Source organism: Meriones unguiculatus, chromosome 12 (assembly GCF_030254825.1).
Source record: "Meriones unguiculatus strain TT.TT164.6M chromosome 12, Bangor_MerUng_6.1, whole genome shotgun sequence".
Lineage (NCBI taxonomy): Eukaryota > Metazoa > Chordata > Mammalia > Rodentia > Muridae > Meriones > Meriones unguiculatus.
Window position 1 is genome coordinate 27145514 of NC_083360.1, and position 27158 is coordinate 27172671.

General features: G+C 45.4%; 1 protein-coding gene across 2 annotated transcripts in view; it reads right to left on the reverse strand.

Moving 5' to 3' along the window:
* Positions 1-571: 571 nt before the first annotated feature.
* The window catches only part of Evc2 (EvC ciliary complex subunit 2), a 79153-nt gene continuing 52566 nt past the window's right edge, over positions 572-27158 (reverse strand). For both annotated transcript variants that reach the window (XM_060365406.1, XM_021630687.2), the window contains exons 15-20: positions 16495-16722; positions 10157-10368; positions 8330-8417; positions 6529-6722; positions 3726-3827; positions 572-1229 (exon numbers count right to left, since the gene is read on the reverse strand). In XM_060365406.1, the coding sequence (XP_060221389.1) occupies positions 962-1229; positions 3726-3827; positions 6529-6722; positions 8330-8417; positions 10157-10368; positions 16495-16722 (1092 nt within the window). In that variant the 3' untranslated portion in view covers positions 572-961. The remainder of the gene's footprint in view (positions 1230-3725; positions 3828-6528; positions 6723-8329; positions 8418-10156; positions 10369-16494; positions 16723-27158) is intronic.

Here is a 27158-nt window from a genome sequence, read left to right on the forward strand (position 1 = left end):
TTTTATTTGCCTGATGCAAATTGTTGTCTCAGAGACTTACTGCCTTCATCTCCTAACCTAGATCTAGTCCTGAAAGCTTCTAGCCTCTTACCTTGGCCTAGAATGTTTCTATCCTCTGAGGATTAGAAGGCAGTTTTACTGGGAGAGTTTTACAGAGACAGGTTGAAGAGAGAACAAGCTAGACACAGGTAAAGATAGATGAGCCAGAGAATAAGAAGGAGCCAGAAGATTAGAACATATTTCCAAAAGTTAGTATGAGGTCAAACAGAGCAATTCAGTCAGAAGCTGAAAGAAGCCAGATTGAATAAGTCAGCTTGGAAAGGAGTTTGAGCCAGCACAGCTGATCTGAACCAGCCATCCAGGGTTCAGAAAGAGCTAGAAAGGGTGAGCTTATTTAGCAGTAAATCTCAGAGACTGAAAACATTCTAGGTCTAGGTTAGATAGTATGGAGGCTAGAAGCCTCCAGGACTAGATCTAGGTTGGTAGAAAGGGTCAGTAAGCCTGCAAAGCACAAACAAAACCAACCACAAATTGCCCAACATAAAGTAAAAATGAATTCCACTATTGTGCATTCATTTTTAAAGTACCCTTTATGAAAAACAGAACATGTAACACTCATTGTGACAACAGAGAGCTGCATCTTCCTTACATAAACTGCTGGAGACCCATCTTATAAAAAGGCAGAGGTCTGTGTGAAGAAGGTGAGGTGATTTACCCCTCTAAATCTTGGTAATGTGGACTTAGAAGGAAGGTGTGTTTGTGTCCTGTGGCACAAAAGAGATTGGACCTTAACACTGGAGAGCCAATGTGTGTGGCACTGTGTCTATGCTGAAAGCATATGTATACTGCAGGCTGTAGGATACAGACAGATAGACAGACAGACAGACAGACATAAGACCAACCCAGGTGGTCAGAAGAAAGATGAACTGCCTTGAGACACTTCCTGTGTTTCCCCCCTGGGTCAGTCTAAGCCCAAGGTCCTGCTGGCCTTCTTGGAATTCAGAAAATTCTTTTTCTTCTTGGGAGGAACACGGAAAGAGATCTCAGGCTCCTTTGGACTTCTGAATACAAAGATCTTTTCTCCTGTGTTTAATATGTCCATGGTGTCTGCCCCTGTGATGGGGATGGCTGCCAGTTCTCCAATGGGCTCTACAGATAGGTGTGGCCAGCTTCCTTTCCCAGGGAACATCACCCTCTCCTGGACAGGAACATATATCTTCTTCAATAAGCTGCAGAGAAAACAAAAGGTCAGTTTCTGCACTCTGAGCCCATTCTGACCCTCCTGAGTATTCTGACATTTCCCCAGGAGAACCCCTATAGGTCCTGACATCCCAAATAAATGCCATTTTATTTCATTTGTATGCTTCTGTGTGAGCCAGGTTTGTGTACTGCCCATGGAGGCAAAACAAACAAACAAACAAACAAACCCCGCAGTGCAGCCCCTGGAGTTACAGGCTGTTGTGACTGCTCCATATGGGTGTGGGGAACCAATTCCAGCTCTGTCAAGAGCAATGGTGTAGTCACTGTTCTATTGCTGTGAAGTGACACCATGACCAAGACAATCCTTATAAAGAAAGCATTTAACTGTGGGCTTGATTACAATTTTAAGGGCTTAGTCCATTAGCATGGTGGCATGCACGGTGCTAAAACAGTAGCTGAGAGCTGTGTGGTAATCCTCAGGCCAAGAGAGGAAGAGAGACACTGAGCCTGACCTGGACTTTTGAAACCTCAAAGCCCACCTCCAGTGACACTCTTCTTCCCTAAAGGCCACACCTCTTAATCCTTTTAAGCAGTGCTGCTCCCTGGTGACTGTGACTGAAAGTATATGAGCCTATGGGGGCCATTCTCATTCAAAATATCACAGGCAGCAAACATTTTTAACCACTGAGCCATCTCTCCAGCCCTGGGCTGTGACTGAAATCTGCTGGCCACCTTTACTGGCTCATCGTGTGAAAGGTTCAGAAGTTTTGTGGGCCCACTGTACACTGCTAGCTTACTGTCCAGGGGCAATGACACTGCGGGAACAGGCAGAGTTTTCTCTGTCTCCACTACTTACCTACAAGCTTCCTGCTAAACGCTCAACACTCTACCCCACAGACCTCACCCTGCAGGCAGGCTACAGACAGCTGGGAGAAGTTGGGGAGAACACATCTGAGACAGGATGTGGCAGGTCTGCCGTAACCCTGTTCCTGGAGCCCCGGCTGCCACTGTTGCTATTATAACTGTTCCTGAGAGCCACACGTGACCTTGAAGCCACAGGATTCTCCCCTGGCTCCCAGCAATACAGGGAAAGGCCATATCAACCGGGTCTACCTGGGAGGCTCGATGGCCCTCCCTGGGGTGTTGTGCAGGCTCAGCTCTCCTGCCACCACACCCTTGCATTGGAGCCTGGGAATCAGTTCTCTCTGTCTGTTGATGGAGACTGCACCCAAGGCCTCTCATGACTGGTATCCACTCTTTACCATGAGCACAGCACAGCGCGTGCAGGGAGAACACCTTCCAACTTCGCTTACAACAGTGCTGTTTCCGGCCTGAACTTGAATTGACTTCTCCTTCCTGACATTTTGATCATCTTATTTCTTGGGTGCTGTAATCTGATATCTAATCTATTATCAACGGTTTCATGCTTTCCAAACTAGACAATCCATGGCACCTATCTCAGGACCTTTACCTCTGAGAAACTACAGAAGGGCAGGGCTTGGACAGCCACACATTCCAAGTAAAGAGAGGATGAAACTATTAAAGCCAGCTGCGTTACTCTGTGTCTGCATGTATGTGGTATACATGCATGTTCCTGCTGGGTGTGTATTTGCATGTGGCGGCCAGAGGTTGACAGGTGGTGTTTTCCACAATCAACTTTGCACCTTGTTTTTTAAGATAGGGTCTCTCTTTGGACACAGAGCTCACCAACTGGCTAGGCTGGCTGGCCAGTGAACTCCAACAATCCTCCTGCCTCTGCCTGCCAGTTTGGGACCTATACGTTAGGTCCTTGCCCTTGTCACCAGGCCGAGCATTTTAGTGGGAGGTAGCGATATGAACTCAGGTCTTCACGCACGCATGCCAGGCACCTGACAAACTGAGCCACTGCCTCAGCCTCAGGACGTCTCTTCTTAAGGCACCATGTGCCGCCTATGTAACATTATTTTCTAATCTCCTCTACTCGGAACCACAAGGGACCCTTGCTCCACGGTCTGTGGCAATGTGAAATGCCCTGCCCTCCCCTCCCTCTGAGATCTAGGTGTGCAGAGATCACAGCCAAGAGACGCGGGCACTAGACAGGAATAGGCAAGCTTGGAAGTTCACGGGAGGGTGAGTTTGACAGCCCCAAACCCACGGCCACCACGCCCCTACCCCACCTGCAGTGTTGGGCCTCCGCATTGGACCTCCCGAAGCTTTGGTTTTATCATCTCCATTTTCTGGAAGGTTCATATTAACAAGAAGCAGAAGGGGTTTGGAAAGAGGAAAGTCTGAAGAACTCTAAGGAATTATTCTTTTTCTAATTATATCTCATTAAAACCTGCTATTAGTTAAATAAATACAGTAATTAAAATGCTAATAAATGTTAGGAGAACATTCTCCAACAGAGAGCTACAGGTTTGTCTTCAGCTTTTAAAGTAAGACCAAGAACAAAAATGTGTTGCCTTCTGGGAAAGAACTTTCCCACCTTCTTATCCCCTCCCCAGCAACCTGTCCATGCCCCAGCAGGCCTTTCCCCAGCTCCTTACCTCTCCTTTTTCCGGAGGGCCCATAGCATCCTCTCCAGTCCTTGACTCACCAGATCTGCTCTCAGCCTGCTGTCCAAAGCTTGCCACCAGCCCTGGTGTTTCCTGATGCAGAAGGAGGGTGTTACAGTTTAAAAATGAATCAAATCTAATTCTTAAAAGCCCCGTGGGGCTCTACCCAGAGATTTGCTGAGTATCAGTCTCAAGCCTGGTCCACAGGTAATTCCTGCCTGGAGGGGAACATAGGCAGAGACAGACAACATCAATCAGGTGGAGGCAAGCTGTACAAAGAACAGCATCCTGTGGGGGTATCCTAAGGGCATGACTCCTGCGTCCCGTGTCCCCGTGGTGCACACTCAGTGCAGAAGGGGTTTTCTTTTACATTCCACAGAGTCCTAATGCTACAGACATAAGGACACAGTCAGAGCTTGGAGTTGTGCTGCAGATACAGGAATGCAAATATGGAGGCTTGCAAGGTGGCCGGGCAGAGTGTTGGAGGCCGCGTGGCTGTGTAACTCCAGGCTAAAGGAGAGGGACAGAGGAAGAGCTGTTGTGGGCCTTGGGTTCAAACAGGCACAGGATAGCACAGAACTGAGAGAGGCCTGTCATTGTGGTTCTAAGCTACTAAGCTAAGGGTGGGTGGGGACAGTTGCTCTTAGGAATCCATGACCTCCCAGAGAGAAAAAGGTATTTGGTGGTTGCCCTTTCTGCAATTGATGCTGGGTCTTCCCTAGGTCCCACATGTCCTGCAGGATGCCTGCTGTCTCCTAGTTGCCAGCTTCTATCACTTAAAGTCCAAGGCTCTGAGTTCATGTGATGCCCAGGCCCCAGGGTCCCAAGAGTGACTGATCCACCTTCAGGCCCTGACCAGGAGCCAGGGCAAAGAGAGGGAAGATGCATGTTCCTCTCAGGACAGGCATCCAAGTCTTCCAGGCATCAGTCCAGCCTGCCAACCCCCTCACAGCCTTGGAGACTAGCTGGCCTCAGAATGGAGTATGTAGAGACCAGAGCTACTCAATCAGGAGCCACAGTCACAGTCTCCAACAAGACCTACATCTGTCCTTCTGACATGCTCACTTCCAGCCTTCTGATCACAGACACACCCAGTCTTTGGAACACTCTCGCAGTTCTCTGACCACAACACCCCAGAGACATCCATGTCCGGCCTTCTTACTGTACTCACACTCACTCTTCCGGTCTCATCCAGATCTGACTTGGATAACTCTGCTGCTAGATCCACAGGCACTAAGATGGCTCTTTTAGCCCTTAAGACTCCTGGCTTGCCCTGCCTTTGCCTCACTCGGCCTCCTGTCACCACAGCCTACTCCTTTTGTCATCTGCAAACTTAAGCCTTGACTCAAAGTTTACGACTGATAAGAAGAGACTGCTCCTTTTATATGGAAAAGCAATGGCCCACAGGACAGCTGCTCAGGCATATTGGGGCCAAGTCAGTAGCTTCCTAGATGCCAGGTGCCCATCCTAGCTGCCTATGGATCCTGACTGAAGTTGGTTCTGCACAGTCTTCCCCAATTTTCAGTATGTTTACTTACTTTGTAGTCCGGGTACCATAGACACTATTTTCCAGTGTCACTGCAGAGAACATCCCAAACCTTCCTCTACATCATGTTTCCTCCTTTTCCTTATTTAAAAGTATATATACTCATATACTCATATACAAACATTGTGTGTTTGTGCATGCTATGGGAGGACCTGGTATGGTCAGAGCTGACTCAAGTTAGACCTGGACCATAACACTAAATAAAAGCTTGAGGGTAGGTATGTGATGAGAGGGAAATAGGCCCCAACTGCATATCCCTGAAGAGGGGACAGTCACACACACGATGCCACAATGTTGGTGAAGTCACCAAAACGAATGTTTAGGAAAATTCCAGTGAGAGGCATAATGTTTAAATTCATAGAAATAGCAGGAAATACAGTGTAGCTAGTAACACAAGAACTGGGCAGTCAGAACTTGCTCTTCTGCAAGGTCTGAAAAGCAGACACTAACAGTATACACACAGCACACTCCCTGAACCCCGGAATAAGCCTGTCCACGCCGACCTAAAATGGCTTCATTCACGGTGACGGTGCGCCGGCCGCAGGCATTCAGCAGAAATGATACTTTGAAATTTGAACTCCAGCCTTCTCCAGGCACCTTTTGGGTGTGGGCTGAAGGAGGGGAAGCTCTCTCATCAGCCATGGGAGACACTCTGCAGTGAGTCCTACAGCTGGGTCCAGACACTGGACACACAGAACATGTTTACCACGCTGTCCATTGAAGGTATCTTTGATTTGTAATCCATTTGTGAGAACATAACCCTATTGTAAACTGATGCCTGTTCATATTTAACATAGCCAAAACAGACATGCACACATGCAAATACATACACAAACACACCCCAGGGCATACCAAAGCACATATGTATATACAAAGAGTCACAAAACTGTTCTCTGTCTTGGCAGAGAAGCAGGCTGCAAATGAAGGAATATAACTGAATGCTAACAGCCATTTTTTTAACCATCAGGAAAACCAGGAACACTTTCTTCTGTTTCTCTCTGTGAACTTTTAATATTTTTGTAATGGCATGTTTAATAAATATTCTGACGTCCCTAGAGAAACGTGTGTTCTGAAGACTGGACGTTGATGATAAAAATAGAAGGCACTGGACCTACTACTCAGGCCTACTAAGACGAGCTCTGAGCAGCAAGGGCAAGCTGGGAAGGTCGGTGAACGATACTCTTCTTTTGGTTCTTGGAGGGAGGTCAAACCTGCTTTTACAGGAAGTAACCCCCCCCCCGAGCTCACCTCCTCTTGCCCTGCTCAGCCTGCTCCACACTGCTCTCATTCTCTGTGTGGTCTGAGTGCTTTTCACTGACTGTATCCAGCAGGGCCAGTAGCTGAGGCTGTGAAGCTGCTGGAAGCACCACACTCAGGAGCCGGAGGAACGTGCTCCCTGGCACCATTGTCATCCTTGAGAGGTACGACACCAGCCTCAGTCCCTAAGGGCACACAAAAGGAAAGAACTCAAGTCCTGGCTCACTCTACACACGCCGTGCAGCAATATCTAATTCATGACACTCTCAAGGTTTACATTGTCCCGGGGCGATAAATATTTCAGTGGCTCAGCCCAGAAAACATTCTGAATTCACAGAGCTGTCAAAAAAAAAAAAAAAAAAAAAGTCTTTGGTCAGCAGCCTTGGCACCCACAGTATCTCTAATAGTTCAGCCACTCCTTCCAAGTGAGCTCACTTGAATGGAGCCAGCATCACGGCACAGGAGCCCCAGCCTGCATCAGGGCAGTCAGGCACATTTCTCCATCTCCTGTTCTACTTCTGGGAGGCCCTTGGGAAAACTCAAGCTCTGGGAATAGCCGAACGTCCCTACCCCAGTGGACGACTGGAGCCACTGTACTACTGACACATGAAAGGCCACTCAGCAACAAAAAGGGAGGGCTGCTGAGCTCGAGGACTCTATGGTGAGTGGAAATGGTCTGTCTCCACAGGACCCGGGCTGTGCACTGTGGCTGAACATGGAGGAAAGAGAGAGAACAGGCCCGTGGCTGCTGGGGTTGGGGACAGTGAGTGTGGCAATTGCTGTGAAATGACATATGGGGAGGTCTCTGCTGGGTTGGATAGTTCTGCATCTTTATTGTGGTTACAGGAATCTACTGTGATAACAGGAAAGAAAGCTGTATGAATGTTTCATACCAGATTTGATGTGGTCACAGGCAAAGCCAAGGAAACAAGAAACAGAAGGTGGCTGATATAACTTTCTACACCCTAATATCCTATAGCCTAACACTGGACCAAACGCTAAGGCTTTGGGCCATGTCTTTATTGCTCAAATTTCTCATCTGCAAAGTGAGACTACTAACAGTGTTGCAAAGGGTTTGGCAAGGGCACAGTGAGCTGGGCTTTGCCCAGTGTGGCGACACAAGACTATAATCCCAGTGCTTGAGAGGTGAGACAGGGGATTGCCATGAGTTTAAGTCCAGTTTGAGTGATACCCAGCCCCACCCTCAAAAAGAACAAAGAGCGAAGGGCTCTCCAAGTGCCACCAAGGCCAAAATAGAAACCTCTCCTCCCAGTTGCAGGGTGACCATTGTTGACACACACACCCCCACACACACCAATCAGAGCCCTTCCCTGATTTTACTGGGCAAGATAGTTTAGTGTCCAGCAAAGCCAGCCATGTGGAGAGTCTGAATGATCTATATGTGGAGAAAGTTTATGAGTGGACAGAGTGAAGAAAGGAGTTGGAGAGTCCACTCTATCTGCTCTGCTGTGGCAAAGGACTGCAGTTATTAGAATGTTGTTAGAAGAATCGCTGTTAAACTGTAGTGTGTAGGGGAAATTGACAAGAAAGACGTCTGTACACATGAACCAGATGCAGCCAAATCAGGCCTCACTATAAATAGGACCATGGTGGCAGTAAAGGGAATTTGTCTTGTCCTGGGGACAAAGAGGCTCAGCAACACAGCCGGTGTCATTATCACACCTGCTGGACCTAGGTTGATCATGAACCTGAGGCTGGACGTGGCTGACACTGGGAAGATGTTCATTCTGAGAATGGGAAAATGTTCATGGACAGGGAAGAGCCTTCTCACCTGACTGCATAGGTTGGCCATGGTGTCAGCCTCCATGCTTTCCAGAGAATCTTCCAGCACTGCACTGTTCTGCCGCTCCTCTTTCACCCTAGAGTGAAGAAGAAATCCAGAGGTCCAGCCTGGCCAGAGGGAACTGACAGGAGGCCAGATAGCTGTGTATGTGACAGAGACTCATTGGTAAGAGCTGCAGCAGGGAAAGAAGGAAAAGCTGGCTTGAGCGCTGGCCTGTCCCCCCTCACCTGGACCACTTCCTGCAGAGTACAGGAGACTGACAGAGGACTGGCCCTCCTGTGAGCTGAAGGAGCGTGGCTCTGTGGCTCTGGGGTACTCTGTGGGCCTGATCTATAAACTCAGTCTTGGTCCTCCTGTCTAGAACCAGGGAGACTAGCACCTGGGGTCCACACCTGCTTCTGCCCTGGGCTAAAGCAGAGACAAAATCACTGTCCACAGACAGACCTGATCTGGTGGCAAGGCCAGCGGACAGCCCACCCATGTGGGCTCTATGTCAAAGGTGAGGACACACATGTGCCCCACGGTCCTACTCACTAGCACAATCAAACTCAAACCCAGCCCCCGTCTCCGGAACATTCTTTCAGGGATCAGGAGAACATCATCATCATCATTGTCGTCACTGTCATCCTCATAATCATCATCGTCATCACCATCATAGTAATAACGTGTAAAAGGCCCCAGCCTAGGTGAAATCAACACGTCTGCGCTCACCCCTCTCTGACAGACATTCAGCCCCTCCATCGATTAATTCCATGCAGGGAAACTGCACTTTAATGTTGTGTTTATGCAGGAAACCAAACTCAAAATCACCGTAATCCCCTCACCCAGAAACCAAATGGAGTGCTTCCTCCAGTTAATTTGTGTGTTTCTGTATACAGTTTGTATCTGCTGCTTTACACAGGGATGCCATAGTCGCAGCGGGGAGAGCTGCAAGGGATGGCATTCCTCCAGGAGCACTGTGCGCCACAGGCAAAAGCTAATTGTATGATGCTAATCGTAAAAAAAAAAAAGAAAGAAAGGAAAGAAAAGCAAAGAACAAATAAGGTTGGGATCTCTCTGTTTTGAAGCTCTACAGAGGCAGGGTCTACAATTCTGCAGCTCAGTGAAATCGGAGCAGAGCTCTCCCTACGCCAGAGCTATCTCTTGGTGCTGAAGCTGTGCTGTGATGGTGTAAGATGCTATCAGGGGGAGACGCTGGGTAGGGACACATGGGACCTCTCTCTAATTTCCTCACAATTTCTTGTACGTTTCTAATTATTTGAAAATAAAAAGTTTAAAAGGAGCCAGGTGCGGTGGTGCACACCTTTAATACCAGCACTCGAGAGGCTGAGGCAGGCAGATCTCGGAGTTCAGGGCCAGCCTGGTCTACAGAGTGAGTCCGGGACAACCAGGGCTTCACAGAGAAGCCATTTGTGATGGTGGCATTAGCAGGTAAATGGACTTGCCACCAAGCATAAAGACCCAAGTTCAATCTCCAGGAACCACATGGTAGAAGCAGAGAATTGACTCCTGAAAGTTGTCCCCTGGCCTCCACACGTGCTGTGGCACATACATGTATACACACATCTATCCACACAATATACACCCACAAATTTTTTAAAAAATGCTTTTGAAAAAGTTAAAAATATTATTAGTAAACCTTAGTGATATTCTTTAAAAAATAAATTATAGAAGACATTAAGGAAGAAGAAAGCTGGCATCCTTCAACAATAGCAGAACTTGGTGATGGCGCCTGAGGCTATCACCTAAGGGCTTCTGGCCTGAGGAAACCAGAGGAACCCCCCAACCCACTCAGAGTGAGAACCACCCACCTACCTCTGCTGATGCTGTTCCAGTATGTTCTGGCCCTTGCTCAGGGCCTGCCTCAGGATGGCGGACACCTGCCTTTCAGGGTCCATATCCCCAGATTCACTCAGCCCAGGCCCATCAGCCGCCCACTGCGGCCAGCTCTCCAGGACCTGCTGCTGCTCAGCTACTTCCTGCTGCACCAGCCGGTCCTCCAGCTTCCTCTCCAGTTCCTGCAGCTCCTGCACATGAAGGAGAAGGGGTGAGTCCCACTGATGCCAAGTAGGCAGGAATTACAGAGGTGAGTGAGCAACATTACAAGTGTCTGGATGCCCCTCTGTGGTTAAACACCCCTGAAGCTGAAGTTAGGTCCTGGCCAAACCAGAAAGGAAAGCAATCAGGCCAACCATGTGTACTCAAGAAGGGTCTGCCTCCTCAAAAGATTATGACAAGCATAGAAGCATTTGAATTGTGTTTTTTGACCTCCCCACCATTCCCACAGACTTGTGAGGAATGCCCCTAAAAGGGAGAGCGGATACATGTATATTTTGAGACATCTCATGTTATGACTGTGTCACCCACCTCATAAATGTTGATAAACATTTCTTTTAGATCCACAACTCAGAAGCCTCTGATGTGCTATTCCCCACTTTGGGACAGCCTACTCCATACTCTCTTTTGAGGTCATGGTTTGCTAAGTACATGTTTGCTTAAACTTCTGAACCTCTGAATTGAATTCTTTCAGGAAGGTAGGACCCAGAGACTTCAATAACAGTGCTTTAAAAAGAGGCTACTTCTGCGCCTCTCACCCGGGCATAGAAATGTCATGGGTAGCTCTAAGTATCAGACACTGAATACCTGCCCTGGACTTAGTGACAGCACAACGAATGTTGGCTAAGAGTGACACCACTTTCGCTTTTGATCTCAAAGTACCTAAGCTCAGTGATACTGGATGGCAGAGTTGAAAGTGTGAAAGCTCAGGCAGAGTCAACCGACAGCGACTGGAGCACAAGCAGTGCAGCTGGTCTTGGAAGCTCAGCTCGTGAGCCTCACACTGAGCTGCAAATATAGCAGGGACCATTAGTCTGGGGTTACACCTTCTTTCTGAGGAAGCCCGTCCTGTTTAAATTTGCCCATCTTTGGCACACAGTCCCCACTGCACCTTCTCATAGTCCAATTTCACAAAAGGAATCTAAATTGTTCGCTGAATGAGATGCACGCCACGGACTCTCCTCAGGAATCGTTTCTTCCAAAGCTTTTCATTTCATGCTTTTTAAATTCTCCAAATGCTTAACAGCTAAGAAGCTCATTACAACAGGAAAGTACTTGGCACAGAACGATCACAATGCAGAATGAGAGTCTCACACAGAGCAAAGCAGGCTGCCTTCTCTCCCCATGCGAACCAGGAAGGTGCAGCCTGTCCACCATCTTACCGCCAACTAGAGAATGCGAGGTCTGATTTTTCTCTTGGTTGCTTCTGATGCAGGACAGCCCCCCCCCGCTTCCCCTTGCAGGCAACTGTGATGGGAAGCTCTGACATTACTCAAAAGAGTTCTGAGATGAAATGGGAAAGGCAGATGTTGTGTTCCCTAGGAAGTCTAAGACAGGATGGGGCATCTGAGGTGGACAGTACTGGCCCTGGAGGGTGCATTTTAGGCACTCAGATGTCTTTGTGTCTTACTGTCCAGCCTCCCTAAATGACCTTGGGCATGTCTTTCTTGTTTTTGAGGGGTGGGATAGGTTTTGGATTATTTTTTTGAGACAGTTTCTCACTACTTAGCCCTCATTGCCGTAGAACTTCTTATGTAGACCAGGCTGGCCTTGAACTCACAGAGATCTGAGTGCTGGGATGAAAGGCATGCACCACCATACCAGTTGCCTTACCATCTTAAGGGCTCTTTTCCTCCAACTAGAATTTGGGACACTGGTCTATCTCCATGTCAGTTACCCTCAAATGAAACACTTGTTACATGCTTTGATAGATGCTCTGTGGAGGCTTCCCCTAGTCACTAATTTTCTGAGTTCTATCTTGAGTGGATGTTAAAGTCAACCAGGGCCTCTGTATGTGCTAAAGTGGTCATGCGGGCAGTTTCCTCCCCCGTTACCCTGCTAAGCTGGTGAGTTTTGTAAACCAACGTCCTAATGTTAAATTTCTGGAAACTCCTTATGTTCCTGGAGAAAACTCAGCCTGGCCACAATGGATTAGATTACCCTAACAGGTGGATGGGTTATGTTAGTCACATCATGGACATAAAGTTTACAGCTGTGTTCACTGCTGCAGCTGTTCTGTCTGGTAACACCTGGGTCTCCTGTTGGGGTCCAGCTTATCTGAGAATCATATGAAAAGGTAAACAAGAGAATGCCAGTAATGCTAGCTCTTGCCCCTGGACACTTCCATCTTTGTCTGCTTCCTGGTCACCATTAGGTTCCTCTAGGTGCTCATGCCATGATGCTATGCATCATAGGTTCCTCTAGGTGCTCATGCCATGATGCTCTGTGTCACCACAGCCTGAAAGCAGCCACTAAAGCCTTTCAAACCATGAGACCAAATGAAGCTTTCTCCTTTACGCTTTAACACACTTCCAAGCCAATTGCATCTCTGGTTATAATCCCTTAAAATTTCTATACTATTTATTTGTCTCTTAGCCTATTTTTAATTGTCAACCTTACCAGAGATCTGTGTATTTTATCAGACTTTTAATTTTTTCCCATGTGCCCACCTTTTATTTTATTAATTCTCTCCATATTAGTTTTGATTTACACCTTATTTATGCTATACTCCTCTTTATGTCTTTCTGCCCTAATTGAAAAAACATGTCTCAAAATTTCATGCATTTATACATGTATACATCCATGTTTATATTTTATCCATCCACCACTGCCTCCCTCCAACTCCCCTTAGAGCCCCTGTCTCCCTGCCAGCTTCATATTCTTTTTTTAAAGAAACATGACCTTAGTTATAAGCATTTCCTCTCTGATGGAAGTTTCAGGCATGAATTCCCCTCTAGAAGCTGTAACCAAATGCTACACATTTTGATATGCCATATATACATGAAGATGTATTTTTAATGTTTTTACTTCTTTGACCACGCAACTATCCAGAGGTATAGTTTAAATTTTCCAAAGTGTGAATTTTTGTTTGTTTGTTTAGTGGTCTCTTAACACATTTGAGTTTAGTTGCTCTTTGTCAAAAGAAGTCAAGATGGCATCAGACAGTCGGTTACTGTAATGGCTATGATGCATGCCACAGAGTGCCTCTGCTACTTGCTGTGGTTTGCAGGTGGGTGTGAGAGCAGCCCTCACCCTCAGCTGTCTGCCGACACCTTCACTCATGCTTCTGAAGCTTAGCCTGTCACCCTGCCCCATTGAGCTGTGGTGGTTTGAAAGAAAATGGTCCCCAGAGGCTCACATGGGTGGCACTATTAGGAAGTGTGGCCTTGCTGGAGAAACTGTGTCACTGGGGGCAGGCTTTGAGGTCTCAGAAGTTCAAGCTAGGCCCAGAGTCTCCCTCTCTTCCTGCTGCCTGTGGCCAGATGTAGAACTCTCGGCTCCTCTCAGCACCATGTCTGCCTGCATGCTGCCATGCTTCCCACCTTGAATATGATGGGCTAAACCTGTGACCTGTAAGACAGTGCCAATTAAATGCTTTTCCTTTATACAAGTTCCTGTAGTCATAGCGACTCTTCACAGCAATAGAAACCCTACCTAAGACTATGACTGATTCACCAACTTCCCTCTGGTTGAGCAAGTTTACTTTTGTTATTATGTGTATTGAAACTTGAACTTGGAATTACAAGTTTCCCCAAGGAAATAATTTTTTCTAAAAATCACTTTTATATCATCTTTAGTTTCTTTAATAAATTACATACAGAATTACTTTACATTTTACACTGATAATATGAACACTAAAGTCTTCAGCAATCTTAATGCCATTTTTGTTGTTGTTGTTGTGGTCTATCCTGTGCCTAGGTCATCTAGAGTGGCTCATGTGTGACTTTTTATGTGATTTCTTTTTTCCTCAAGGTATTGTGGTCATCTGAACTTAGTCTATGGCTTTTCTAAGGTCCCCACAGAGAATTTTCTTCCCTGGAGAGGATGCTTTTGGACAGGGACAGTCAATTTACCTAGAACAATTTCACCTTGGCTTATCATCCCGAGGAGGCCACACTCCTTCTGAATGCCTTCCTCGTGGTGGCACAGCATTGGTTTAAAATCCATAGTCAGGGTTGCTCTGTCCTGGAGCAGGCTGCAGACATCTCTCCCCTGGCACTGAATCTCAGCAGGACACATACAGCCTCACTATCTCCTCATCCCCCCCAAAGTTGCTCCTTAAATTTCTGGGTGCCAGCCACCGCCCGACTCTATTTGTGTGTGTTCTCTGTGAGCCCAGGGCGCTTACAGAGAAGATGTGCCCTAGAATGCTGCCATCTTCTCCAGTTCACAAAGCATGAGAAAGCATGTACATTCAATGTGTCCCCACTTGGATATTTGGGGTTAGAATTTTTATAATGACCCCACTTCTACACAAATTTTGATGAACTATTACAGGGCAAGATACATATGTTTACCAAAAAATAGTCCTGGCTCCTCCAGAGTCCTCTGCTATTTGCTCCATTTTAAAGAAGCATGGCTTACAACCTTGGCAAACTCAAAAGGAGTCAGCTGTGAACTTGACATGTCTTTCAAAGTCAGAAACAGAAGCAGATTTGGTTTCAGGCTTCTTTCAGTAGTCATGCTGTCTCATAAGGAGACATCTGCCCAAAGCTCAGTGTCTTTACCTGGGAAGTGAGACTATCAATAGCACAGTTCAGCAGTTACCTAAGACAATACGTGACAAAGAGCTTAAGCACAGGGCAGTGCAAGACTACAGCTTGTGACTGATCCTGCCTAAGGGATACCATTAAGAAGCCCGATTAAGTAAGGAACTGTCAGTAAGACCATGGCCCATCACATCTTCTCAATGCTTGCCTGACCCTCCAGGGCCTCAGGAAATGAGAGCTTTTTTCTCACTGGAAATTGTTACTGTAATTCATGGGATTAAAAAAAAATCCACACATACTCTCAACCATCACTAGAGAAGCTGCATTTTGCTGTAGACACCAATCAACACAGAGAATGACAACTGCCACTGCAAGAATTTAGAATGCTCCAGTCTAAATGGGACATCTGAATCACACCCTTCCTTCCCAGACCGGGGAACATTTCAGGAGGGAAGGCTGAGAGATGTCAAGTCCCAGAAAAGTAGATAAACACAAGGAGAGAACTTTCCAGACACAGCAGGGCAGACGTGCGAACATATGACCACATAGCAATTGTGACAATGTGCATAAGACCTGAGGAAGGTCTAGCCAGAGAAGAGCCTGGCATGGAAAGAAGAATTTGCACAGAGCCTGACTCTAGCTGAGGAGCTATTGCAATTTATAACTTGACACACACATACACACACACAAACACACACACAGAGAGAGAGAGAGAGAGAGAGAGATTTTCTGAAACATGTGGCCTCTGGTAGGTTGACCATACTTAAGTACAGAGCACACATCTAAGAGTATATGGGGAGCACAAACTATATTTGGGGAGGGGGTTAAAAAAGACAAAAAGTTGGGTGGGTAGATCTGGGGGGAGTTGGGAGAGGGGTGAATCTGATCAAAATGCATTGTATAAAATTATTAATAAAATTTCATGGAAAAAAATCTACATATAGGTGCTGGAGAAATGGCTCAGTGGTTAAGAGCATGTGCTGCTCTTCCAGCGGACCTGAGCTCAGTTCCCAATGCCTACATCTGGCAGCTCACAACTGCCTGCAACTCTAACTTTAGGGGATTCAATACCTTCTTCTAGCCTCCATCAGCACTTATCCTCATGGGCATATAACCACACACAGACACAAACAGAAAATATTGTTAAAAACAGAATAACATATTTTTAAAAAAAACATATTAAGGACCTAAAATTGGTAGCAGAGCTTTTGTTTCATGGAGGCAGTTCTTCAGCTTAAAGATCATGGTAGGTGGGAGTGCTGGCGACATTCAGAATCAAACACAGTCTGAGACATGACTGCATTTGATGTGCCCTAATTGAAAGATGCATGATGAGTTTTCACAGAATTTGTGAAGAGATGCTACCAACTAGGATTCATGCCTGGAATGGAAGAGGTGTCCAGTTCCCAGGGTGTGGAGATTCAGAGGCAAGGGCCAGAGCTGGGATGGGGCCAGGGCTGGCTAGGGCATAGTGCTCGTGTATAATTATTGAGTCACCTTACTTGGTCCCCAGTTCACATACAAGACATGTGGAAATTCCATGCCTGGTGAAGCACCAGGCACTCCAAGGAACCATTGATACAGGTACTTTTCTCTACCCCAACTCACCGGGCTGTGGGACTCCAGGATCTGCATACAGGCTGACTTGGTCAGTGTCTCGGACTCACTCAGCTCCCCCAGCAGCAGGTCTTGAATGCTAAGCAGGGCGGTGTAGACTGAGATGGTCTCAGCAGCCCGGGCTACCTTCTGGAACTGCAGAGCCACAAGTGATTCAGCAAAGTGTGCCTCCTGGGCCTCCAGCCTCTGTACCCTCTCCTGGAGCAATTCCCCTCGCACCTGAGAAAGGGGACAGAACCAGAGGACCTGAGGGGATGTGAGGGAGAAGAGCCCACAGCCTCCCAGAGGGCACGAGTTGAGGATCCCAGGGTCCTAGCCCAGAAGACAGCAGCCTGGCACTCTGCTGGAGCAAGGCAAGGGCTCAGCTGCTGAGGACAGCAGGCTCAGTGCCCTTCACGGTCTTTGTGTATCTTCAGAAGTGAGCAGACTTGGTTCTGTCCACTGCCACCCCTTCACAGGCTCCCCACATGCAGGGTGGGGGGAGATGGCAGTCTACACCTGTACCAAGCCTTCTGTTCAGGCAGGCCCAGCCACACCTAACCCTCAAAGCGTCTTGGTTGGGGCTGGTGACTTTGCCTGACTAAAGTGCTTTCCATCTCCTCTCAGCTGTTTGCCCTTTGGCTCTCTGGCCCCTCCCATTCAGCTCCCTCATTCTTCACATTGTCTCTTCTGTGTGCTTCCTTCATTCTTCCTTCATTCTTCATTCTCCTCTTCCCACCTCCTATACTAGCCATCATGCTTCCATCCCGCAGGGCCCTCTTGCTCAGCTGTAATTTCAGCACCTGTGTGCTGCTGTTCTCTACTGTCCTTAACACTCTACATTTTCTTCTTTTTATTAATTTTATGTGTGTGGGGGGGGGTGTGCTCGCGAGCATGTATGCATGTGTGTGCCATATAGTGCACGCAGAGGTCAAAGGCTAACTTTTAAGAGTCAGCTCTCTTCCTCTACCATGTGGGCTCCAGGGATGGAACTCTGGTCGTCGGGCTTGGCAGCAAGTGCCTTTACCTGCTGAGCTGTCTCCCTGAAGCCCCTACCTTCTTTTTTTTTAACTTATTTTTATTTTTATTAATTACAGTTTATTTACTTTGTATCCCCACTGTAGCGCCCTCCTCCTCCCATCACAATCTCACCCTCCTTCCCCCTTCTCCATCCATGTCCCTCCCCAAGTCCACTGATAGGGGAGGTCCTCCTCTTCTTCCTTCTGATCTTAGTCTATGAGGTCTCATCAGGACTGGCTGCATTGTACCAGGCTACAGTGGAAGACAATTCAGCCTTCTTTCTTTCTTTATCTCTCCCTTCCTCAAACCTGTAATCCTCCTGTTTCAGCCTCCCAGGTACTACCACCACACCTCCTATGCTTGCTACACAGACACTGTAAGCTCACTCCCTGAGCCTGGGAAAGCAGGTCACTGTGTGTTCCTGTCCCCAACCCAGGAGAATAAATTGCCAATCAAAAGAAAGGTGGACAGTCCACATCTCCTCTAAGCTTTTCATTTTGTCTTTAGTTTCTAGAATTTTACCCATGATAACCAAAAACAAAATCATGCCCACTGTCAGGAATGGATAAGTGGATAAGTGAAATACAGCCACAGGGCAAGATGGGATTTGGCATGAGATAGGGAGGTAACTCATTGTGGTGAGTCTGGAGGGAGTTAGGCTTAGTGAGAATTGTCAGTCACAAAGGGACAAATACTGTGTGGTCATACTCGGTGGAGAACTGTGGTACCCAGGGGCTGGGGTGAAAGCAATTGGGAAGCTGCTCTGGAACCTGTGTGGTGTTTTAGCTTTGCAAGATGTAAATGTCTAGAGCTGGATGGTGGTGATGGCTTAGAACAGTGTAAATGCACTTCAATAGCAGTGGGCTGTGTTCTTAAAAGTAGTTACATTGGTAAATATTCTGTGGTATGATTTAACACAGTAAAAAAATAAAAGCCCATGGGCCTTGTCCTGCCATGTGACCTGCTTTAAAATTCATGTTTGTACCTGATGCTTCTATATACTCAGTAGGACAAAGACACTAAGCTGAAGCTGAGGCTGCCAGAGGAAGACCATGGCGCAGGTCCCTCCCATGAATGCCCAGCCCTCCCTGAATGTCCCCAGAAGAATGCAGCCCTGTTTGAAAGGTTCAGACCTGCACTTCCAGAAGCACTGAGGCTTTGAAACATGGAGGGGTGGGGGTGAGTCAAAACAGGAAGAAGAGAAGGAGAGTGCTACTCCCTGGAAGGACATTCAGAAACTTCTGGACATGGAGTACATACAGAAGAGAAAGCCTGCAAGGGACTACATTCATTCATAGATACATGCTGTGCTCCCCCACACACACCAACAGCAGGATCCAGAACAGCACAGAGCACCAGGGCAAGCATAACATTTCCAAGAAACATGGGCTTACTAGGGAGAGGCAGGTCAGATTCTTTGAACGGTACACTAGACCCAATCTTTGTCCAGTCTGGAGAAACCATCCTGGATGGGTTTCCAAGGTAACCAAAACTAAATAGAGGCCAAGAGATGGACTTTTTTTTTTTTTTGCCAGAGCCTGGAAGCTTTTCCTGAAACTCTGAGCTTCTCACTCAGTCTCTGATGACCCTCCCCACCATCTATCATGTGGTTGCTTGCTGACCTTCACCATAGAATCTGCCTGCTTTCTTGGACCCTAATTTAAAAAGTGCAGATTTTTACCCCATCTTTTCTTAATTGCCAAACAGGCTTTGTATCATAGTGTGAAGTCCTGTATCCAGGAAATAGCCAAAAGACACATCAACAGTGTGTTCCTCCCTCAAAGTTTCCAATAATAAAGACTGGACCTCCTTTCCCCTGGAGGGTACGGCCCTTGACCAGCTGGAAGCAATTACAAGAATGATGGCCATGCCCATTTTCACTTCTCTGATAGAAACTGAAGTCAGGAAGGTTAACCATAGTAGTGCCATTGTAAAACTCCTCCATTTGGTTTTAAATAATGACAGTTCCTGAAACTAAAGAAAGTTGTTTATCTAGATTTTCACTCTCCCAGCTCAACCAGTCTCCACCGATGGCTGACCAGGAGAGATGTCCATCCATCTTTAACCCACTCACCCAATTTCCCTAGCCTCCCTAACAATGGAGGACCATGAGCCAGAGAGGAAAGATGTCAGTCTCCTTTCCGTATCCTCCAGTCTGTAAGTGGACAGTGACCTCTGGTTCCTTAGGCCCATAGGTCTCTTCAGGAATAAAGCATGTGCTGTCATTGAGATGTTGGTGCCTTTGTAGACCTTACAAGCTCCTCGAGCCTCAGCCTTCCCAAGGCACAGTGCCCTGCCCAGTGGCCCCGAGGAACAGCTCCAGATATCTGTAAGTGAATATCTTTAATGCGATGAAAGCACAAAGTCTTTTGTACATCCCTTAAGATGGCCATGAACAGAAATTGTTTTCTGCAATTCCCTTTTCTTTCTTTGGGAAGCTTACTTTGTTAATTCCAGCACCTGGTGAGATTATGCCTCTATATCAGGTTTGAATCCTTGGGGGAGAAAGATTTGCATATCTATGCGGTATTAATGACTGGCTTCCTTACATATTCATGCATCTCAAATGATAACAACTCATTTGAGAACAAGGCCCCGTTAATGTTCTTATTTTAAATAGGAAGCTCAAACAACTTCCTTCCTAGTTTTCCCTGACAGCGCTAGAAGCTCAAGAAAGCCCTTTCTCTGTCCTAAGATGCCCTTTAAGGCCACAGGGTCTTCATGGGATTCGAAACCACACATCTTACCAGCAAGCAGGAGGCTTAAGCAGGGACTTCCCCACTTACAAGGAATCCCCAGGATCGGAAGAGGCACACAGCGAAGTTCAAAAGCCCCAGAAAACAAGAATGATCAGATCAGGAAAGGACCAAACAGAGGCTGCAGAGACCAAAGGATCCTACTGCCCTACTACCCTGCTGCCCACAGCCTTGGGAGAAACATGCCAGAGCAAGAGAGGTCTGGGAACTTCACCAGTCAACTCAGTTCAGCTGTGACAGCAATTCACCCCATAAGCACTCCTTTTTGCCCTTACCTCTGTAGATTGCCTGCTAATCTTACCCAAATGTCTCAGAAAGTTTTCGATTTTGTTTGGATGAGGCCCAGTTAGGTCACAGGAGTGTTTATCTTCACCCATACTTACTATATGGCATTCTTCTCAATACTCTCCAGTCACACCTCTGCTGTGCTCTTCTCGCTCCCGTCTTGTGTTCTTTCTTTCGCATTTACCCCCTCCTCTTTTTGCTTCTCAATTATAACCATCTGTAGCTTTAACAATCTCTAAAATGGGTGTGCCCTAACAGGACCCCAACTTTTCCCTTCCAGCTTCTTCACCCACCTCATTTTTTTTCTTTGTGAAGTCCATCTAATAATTAATCCTTATCTTTATCCTCCCACTCCCCTCCGACTCCTAATCTGATTAGCTAAAACCGTAGTGGATGCCATTCTGTCACTGCTGATGGCTGGCTGTTACAGGGTGGAATATGGAACCTGAAGACAAGATGGAAAAGCTTGTATTTTTTCAACAAGCATCCAACAAGCACAGAAACAAAATAAAACTGTAACAATGAGGATTTCAAGATACACAGACCCTCTGAAAAATATCAAACCAACAAATAATAGACATAGAAGGAAAAATACCATTCTAAAGGGGCAGAAAACGTTTTAAAAAGAAAAATAACACAAAATTTCCCAAAGTTAGAAAAAGAGGTTAGTTTAGATCATAAGCAAACTCATAGAAATTTAAAGACACACCACTGAATGGCAAATTGGTCCTTGAAGAAATCAAGAAGAAAATAAAAGTATTTCTACAATCAAATGAAAAATTTTAAATGCCAGACCAGAACTCCAAACACACAAGACCAGAAGAGAATCTTATCACACTACAACGAAAACACTAAATATGCAGAACAGAGAGTATGTTGGAAGCTGCAAGACAGAAGCACATACATGGCAATACCTATCAGAACAAGAGGGAATCACTCAAGTGAAACTTTGAAATCCAGGAGGCCTGGAAGATTATTTCAAGTTCTGAAAGGCAGTAACTGCCACCTGAGAGAACTCTACCCGGAAAAGTTATCCATCACTGCTGCATGAAAAATAAAAACTTCACATGATAAAAATGGGCTAGAGGAAATTATGATCATTAAGCCTGTCTTACAGAAGATGCTTGAAGATGAAGAGAAAAACAATTTCATCCATGAGGAAAAAAATATACACTCTAGAATAACAGTTATGCATGGGCACAAAGCCAAACACCACAAAGCCAACAAAGTGGCAAGGAGCAAGGCACACATTTTAGTAATATTTCTGAATATTAATGGTCTCAATTCCATAGTAAAAAGGCACAGACTAGGAGACAGGATCAAAAAGTAAAAGCCATCTAATTGTTGCCTTTAAGAGACACATCTAATTATGAAAGACAGACACTACTTTAGGGTGGAAGGATGGCGAAAGGTGGTCCAAGCAAATGGACTTAGGGTACAAGCAGGTTTCACCATTCTAATGTCTGAAGAGAGGGACCTCACACCAAAACCAATGAGAACATATGAAAATAGTGACTCCACACTGATAAAGGGACCAGCTACCAGGAAGACGCTAAAATTCTAAACATATACACCCTGAACACAGGTCTGTCCAATTCCATAAAACAAATACTACTAGACGTAATGTCACAGATTAACCCCAGAACAATAGCAGTAGGTGACTTCACTACCTCACTATCAACAACTGACAAGCTATCCCAACAAAAGTAGATAAATACATGAATTAAATGACATCATATATCAAATGGACTTAATGGACATCTCCATAATACTCCATCCAAATACTGTACAATACACATTTTTCTCAACAGTCCATGTAACTTTCTCCAAAATTGATGATTTATTAGGACACAATCAAGTCTCAAGTATTAGGAAAACTGAAATAATTCCTTGTGTTCTGTCTGATCATAATAGAACATGAATAGACTAGAACAAATCAATAGCACAAGAAACTTTAGAACAAAAGGAAATTCACAGGAATTTAAAGACACACCACTGAATTATGAATTGGTCTTTGAAAAAAATCAAGAAGAATATAAAAGCATTTCTAGAATCAAATGCAAGCTTAAAAACAACATACCAAAATCCTGGGGACACAATGAGAGAAGTCTTAAGAGAGAAATGTATAGCTCCAACTGTCTCTAGTAAGATTTCAGAGAGACATCAAATAAACGACTTAGCAATGTTCTAGAAAAGAAACAAGTATAACCCCAAATCACTAGCCCAAAAGAAAAATAATGAATTTTGTAGCAAAAAAAATGAAATGGAAACAAACACAACTCAAATCAACAAAACAAAGACCTGGTTCTTGAAAAACAAAATGAACAAGATACACAAACCCTTAGTCAACTGAACCAAAAGGAAAAGAAGACTCAGATAAATAAAACTAGAGATGAAAAGGGAGCCAGTAGAACAGATACTAGTGAAATTTAGAAAATCATTAGGTCTAACCATGAAAACATGCATTCCTTCCACTAAATTGAAAAAGTTTTAAAGAAATGGATGGATTTCTAGACATGTACGATGTACCAAAATTATACCAAGATAAGATAAACAATTTAAACAAAATCTATAATAAGAAGTGACGTTGAAGCAGTAATTAAAAATCTCCCAACTAGAAAAAAGTCTAGGCCTTGATGGATTCACTGGTACTTTTCACCAGGCCTTCAAAGAACTATTACCAATGCTTCTCAGAACAGAAAGGGATGAAACATGGTCAACGTGCCTATGAAGTTAGGGTTCCCAATACCAAGACCAGACAAAGATGCAGCAACAACAAAATGATAACCCCAGAGCAATCTCTCCAATGAACTTAGATACAGAACTTCTCAACAATACACTTGCTAACTGAATTCAAGAACACATTTAAAAAATTATTCACCACAAACATGTTGGCTTTGTACCAGATACAAAGGTATGGTTCGATATATGTAAACTAATAATTGTTTTAACTTACATCAATGGTCCCAAAAATACAAATCTCATGGCCATCTTAAAAGAAACAAAAGAGGCATTTGACAAATTCTAATACCCCTTATTGCTAAAAGTCCTGAAGAGACTCAGAAGAAAAGATTTATTTAAAAATAAAGCATGCTTAATATGACGAATCGATAGCCAATATTATATTCATTGGGGGAAATCTTGAAGCATTTCCAATAAGATCAGTAGCAAGACAAGGTGCCAACTTTCTCCACTCTCACTCAGTGCAAAGCTAGAGGTCTTATTAGAAAAATAAAAGAAGAGAAGCAAATTAAAAAATGTATAAACAGGTAAGTGAAAAATCAAAATATCCCTGCTTGCAGAGGGTATGAGTTAAACCATGAAACTATATGACTGAACAGTAAATTAATGACTTGGCAGTCCTCCAAGCTGAAATTGCACCCACCCAGAGTACATCAGAAACAAAATATTGTGTTCTATGGGATGTGCCAAGCCCAAGAAAATGAGCACCAGCAACATGGGGAAGTAGGGTGAAGAAAAGGCTGAGCATAGAGTAGGATGCCCCAGCCTGGCCTCTGAGTAGCAGGCCACTCCCCCTCCTTCCACTGCAGATGACTCCTGGTTTATTCTATGGGAATTACTCAGCTTGGAGAAGGAAGCCAGATGCATGTAAAGGCTCTGCACTGAGAACAGAAAGCTCAACTGCAAATTTGCATACCAGCTGTGGAATTCTCAGCTCTTTTCCTATTGGGCATCACAATCTTGGATATCCAGACCTTTTCACTCTAGGCAAAAAGACTACTGTGGTCTTCCCTTAGGAATTCGGCTAATTTTGAAGGACTACTCTGGGGGGACTTCCAGAAATGAAGGCCATGGGCTATAAGCCTCATGACACCCAGAGCTAGCCCACTAATAAACACGAGCAAACTACCAAAGAGAGGCACAATCCTTGGAGAGTTCCTGGAAAGCACTGAGGAGGCAGTGAGCACCCAGGAATTATAAAAGTTATTTTTGGCAGCTGGAGAGATGGCTCAGTGGCTAAGAGCACTTGCTGTTTCTTGCAGAGGACCTGCGTTTGGTTCCCAACACCCATGACAGACACCTCACAACTACCTATATCTCCAGTTCCAGATGATCCAATGCATTTTTCTGGTCTCCTCAGGTACCTTCACTTATGTGGTACACATAGAGACAAGCAGGCACAAACACATACTTACCCATAAAATCAAATAAATAAACCTATAAAAAACATTCACATTCTTGGAGAAAGACAAGAGGACATAGCAGCCATCGACAATAAAATACTCTTACTCTAGGAAGAGAGATGGGGCAGAATTGTTCTGAAAGAAGAGACAGAAAGAAATCCAAAGGCTTGCAAGATAAAACCTAGACCATTGTTCACAAACAAAATAATAAAAAAGAAGGCAAATAGAAAAAGAAAGAAAGAAAAGAAAAGGAAGACCCAAAGGAGACTAAGACAGGAGCTGTGTGTGAGGCCCAGAGGCCCAGATGCCCATGTCTAGTAGGAGATGAACCTAGAGATGACCTTGAGAAGATGGTCCTGATAGAACATTTGGTCAGCTGCCAAGAAACAGAATGAGTTAGTTGTGAACACAGAGAAGCTATTCTAAAAAGAAAAGAAAAGAAAGAAGAAAGAAAGAAAGGAGGAAGGGAGAGAGGGAAGGAAGGAAGGAAGGAAGGAGAAACAAAAGAACAATAGTAGTAGGCAGAGGCAGGTGGACATCTGTGTTTTTGAAGCCAGCCTGGTCTACAAATGGAGCCCAGGACAGCCAAGGCTTGGTACACAGAGAAATCCTGTCTCAGAAAAACAAAACAAACAAACAAACAAACAAACAACATTAACTACAGGAAAGGGGGAGGGTTTATGTAAGATTAAAACCAACCTTGGTTTACTCGATGATCTATTTGAATCTATTTGTGGATAACACTACAGTAGTGATAATAGAAATCATAATCATCAATTTAATTATGTTGGGGGTAGAGGAGCGGCTGGAGAGTGGCATAAAATGAAATTTCCACTTTTCATAGAGAAAAGCAAATAGAGAATCCAAAGCAGAGAAACCAAGTGGTAAGGTGAGAATGCCGTTTAGAATACACAGCTGAACTTCAAATGGTCCCCTGTGAAGTTAGGATGTGAACATTTATGGCAGGATGGCCTGCTCTGGCTTTCATTATTTATTTATTTACTTAATTACTTACTTATTTGCTTACCTGCATACTTATTAGCCAAGCTTTCTGTAATCATTTGACTCTTTAAAACTCTATGTATAAGTTGGGCAAAAATTAAAAAGGCAAAAGTTTTAAAATAACAGGGTAGAAAGGAAGAGTATCATCCGAAGCATCCAAATCCACTGTGGGGGTTGGGAGAGGGATGGCTCAGCCATAAACATAAGAACCTGAGTTCACTCCCTGGAACCCATGTTAAAAAAAAAAAAAAAGGATGTGGTAGCAAAGGCTTGCAGTCCCAAAGCTGGAGAAGCAAGGGGGACAGTAGATCCCTGAGGCTTTGGTCAGCCAGCCAGGCTTACTTTACAAGCTCCAGGTGAGACCTTGTTCCAACAAAAAAGGTGGACAGTGAGTGACTGAGGAAGAACACCTGCATTTGACTTTTGTCCTCTCAACACATGCAACACACAGACACACGCATACACAGACACACACACACACATACACACACGAGTGATATGATCTGTGGCAGAGGTAAAATAATCAGAGAAGCATTAGCTGAGGGCTGGGAGTAGGTCAGTGGTACAGCACTTGCCATACACGAGCAAAGACGGTATTGCACCCCTAGCCCCCATGAACATGAACGATGGAATCTGGGTTTGTTTGGGGTTGTAGGAAGCTCCGCTTCTCCCTCAGTGCTTCAGGGAAATGCAGGCACACCGGCTGCCTCAAGGGCTGAGCAAGGCATGAGAACAGACACTAGAAGAACAGGATGGAGTCTCCCTGGCCCTTGTGGCTGTGTGAGCACCCCACCCCTCCCTAAGACAGACATTTGTGAGAACCCGTGCCACCCGCTCCCTCTCTTGTCAGGCCACCTGAAGATGAGCATAATGCTCTCTTGCTTAAATAGCGATGAGCTGTGAAGCCAAGAGGACCTGGAAGAGGTGCCGTGACAAATACCAGCCACCTCTGCCTAACGGCCAGGCAGCTGCAGAAACACCGTGGGGCAGGCTGTTGATGAGCGGGAATGAAGTCACACCTCAGGTGTGATATTCCTGAGGAAGTGTGCATGCACGGCACATCACAAAACCTGGAAACGGCGAATGGATAATGAATGGGTGCATGATGTGGAGGTGTGTTAAAACGAACTGAGAAACAGTGGGTGAATGGAACCATGGTCATGTCATTTTCATTTAGCCTTACATGCTCCTGAGGAATACTTATGAGTATTCTCATGTCTGCTGATCAAAACCGCCAGAAGGAGCACGCCAAGGGTGAGCTGAGGTGTCCATCAAATGGAACCACTAATGGGAAAAGATGCAAAGTGCAAAAGCTTCCTGCTCTGCTCTGTTGCTCACAGCTCTGTAACAGGAGCTGTAAGATCATCCAGTCCCCCATCTTCTCACCTGGGATACGCACAGTGGTGGCTACTCTCTGTCCCTCACTGTAATATGTGAACAATTCATGCAGAGACTCCAGGATGCTTGA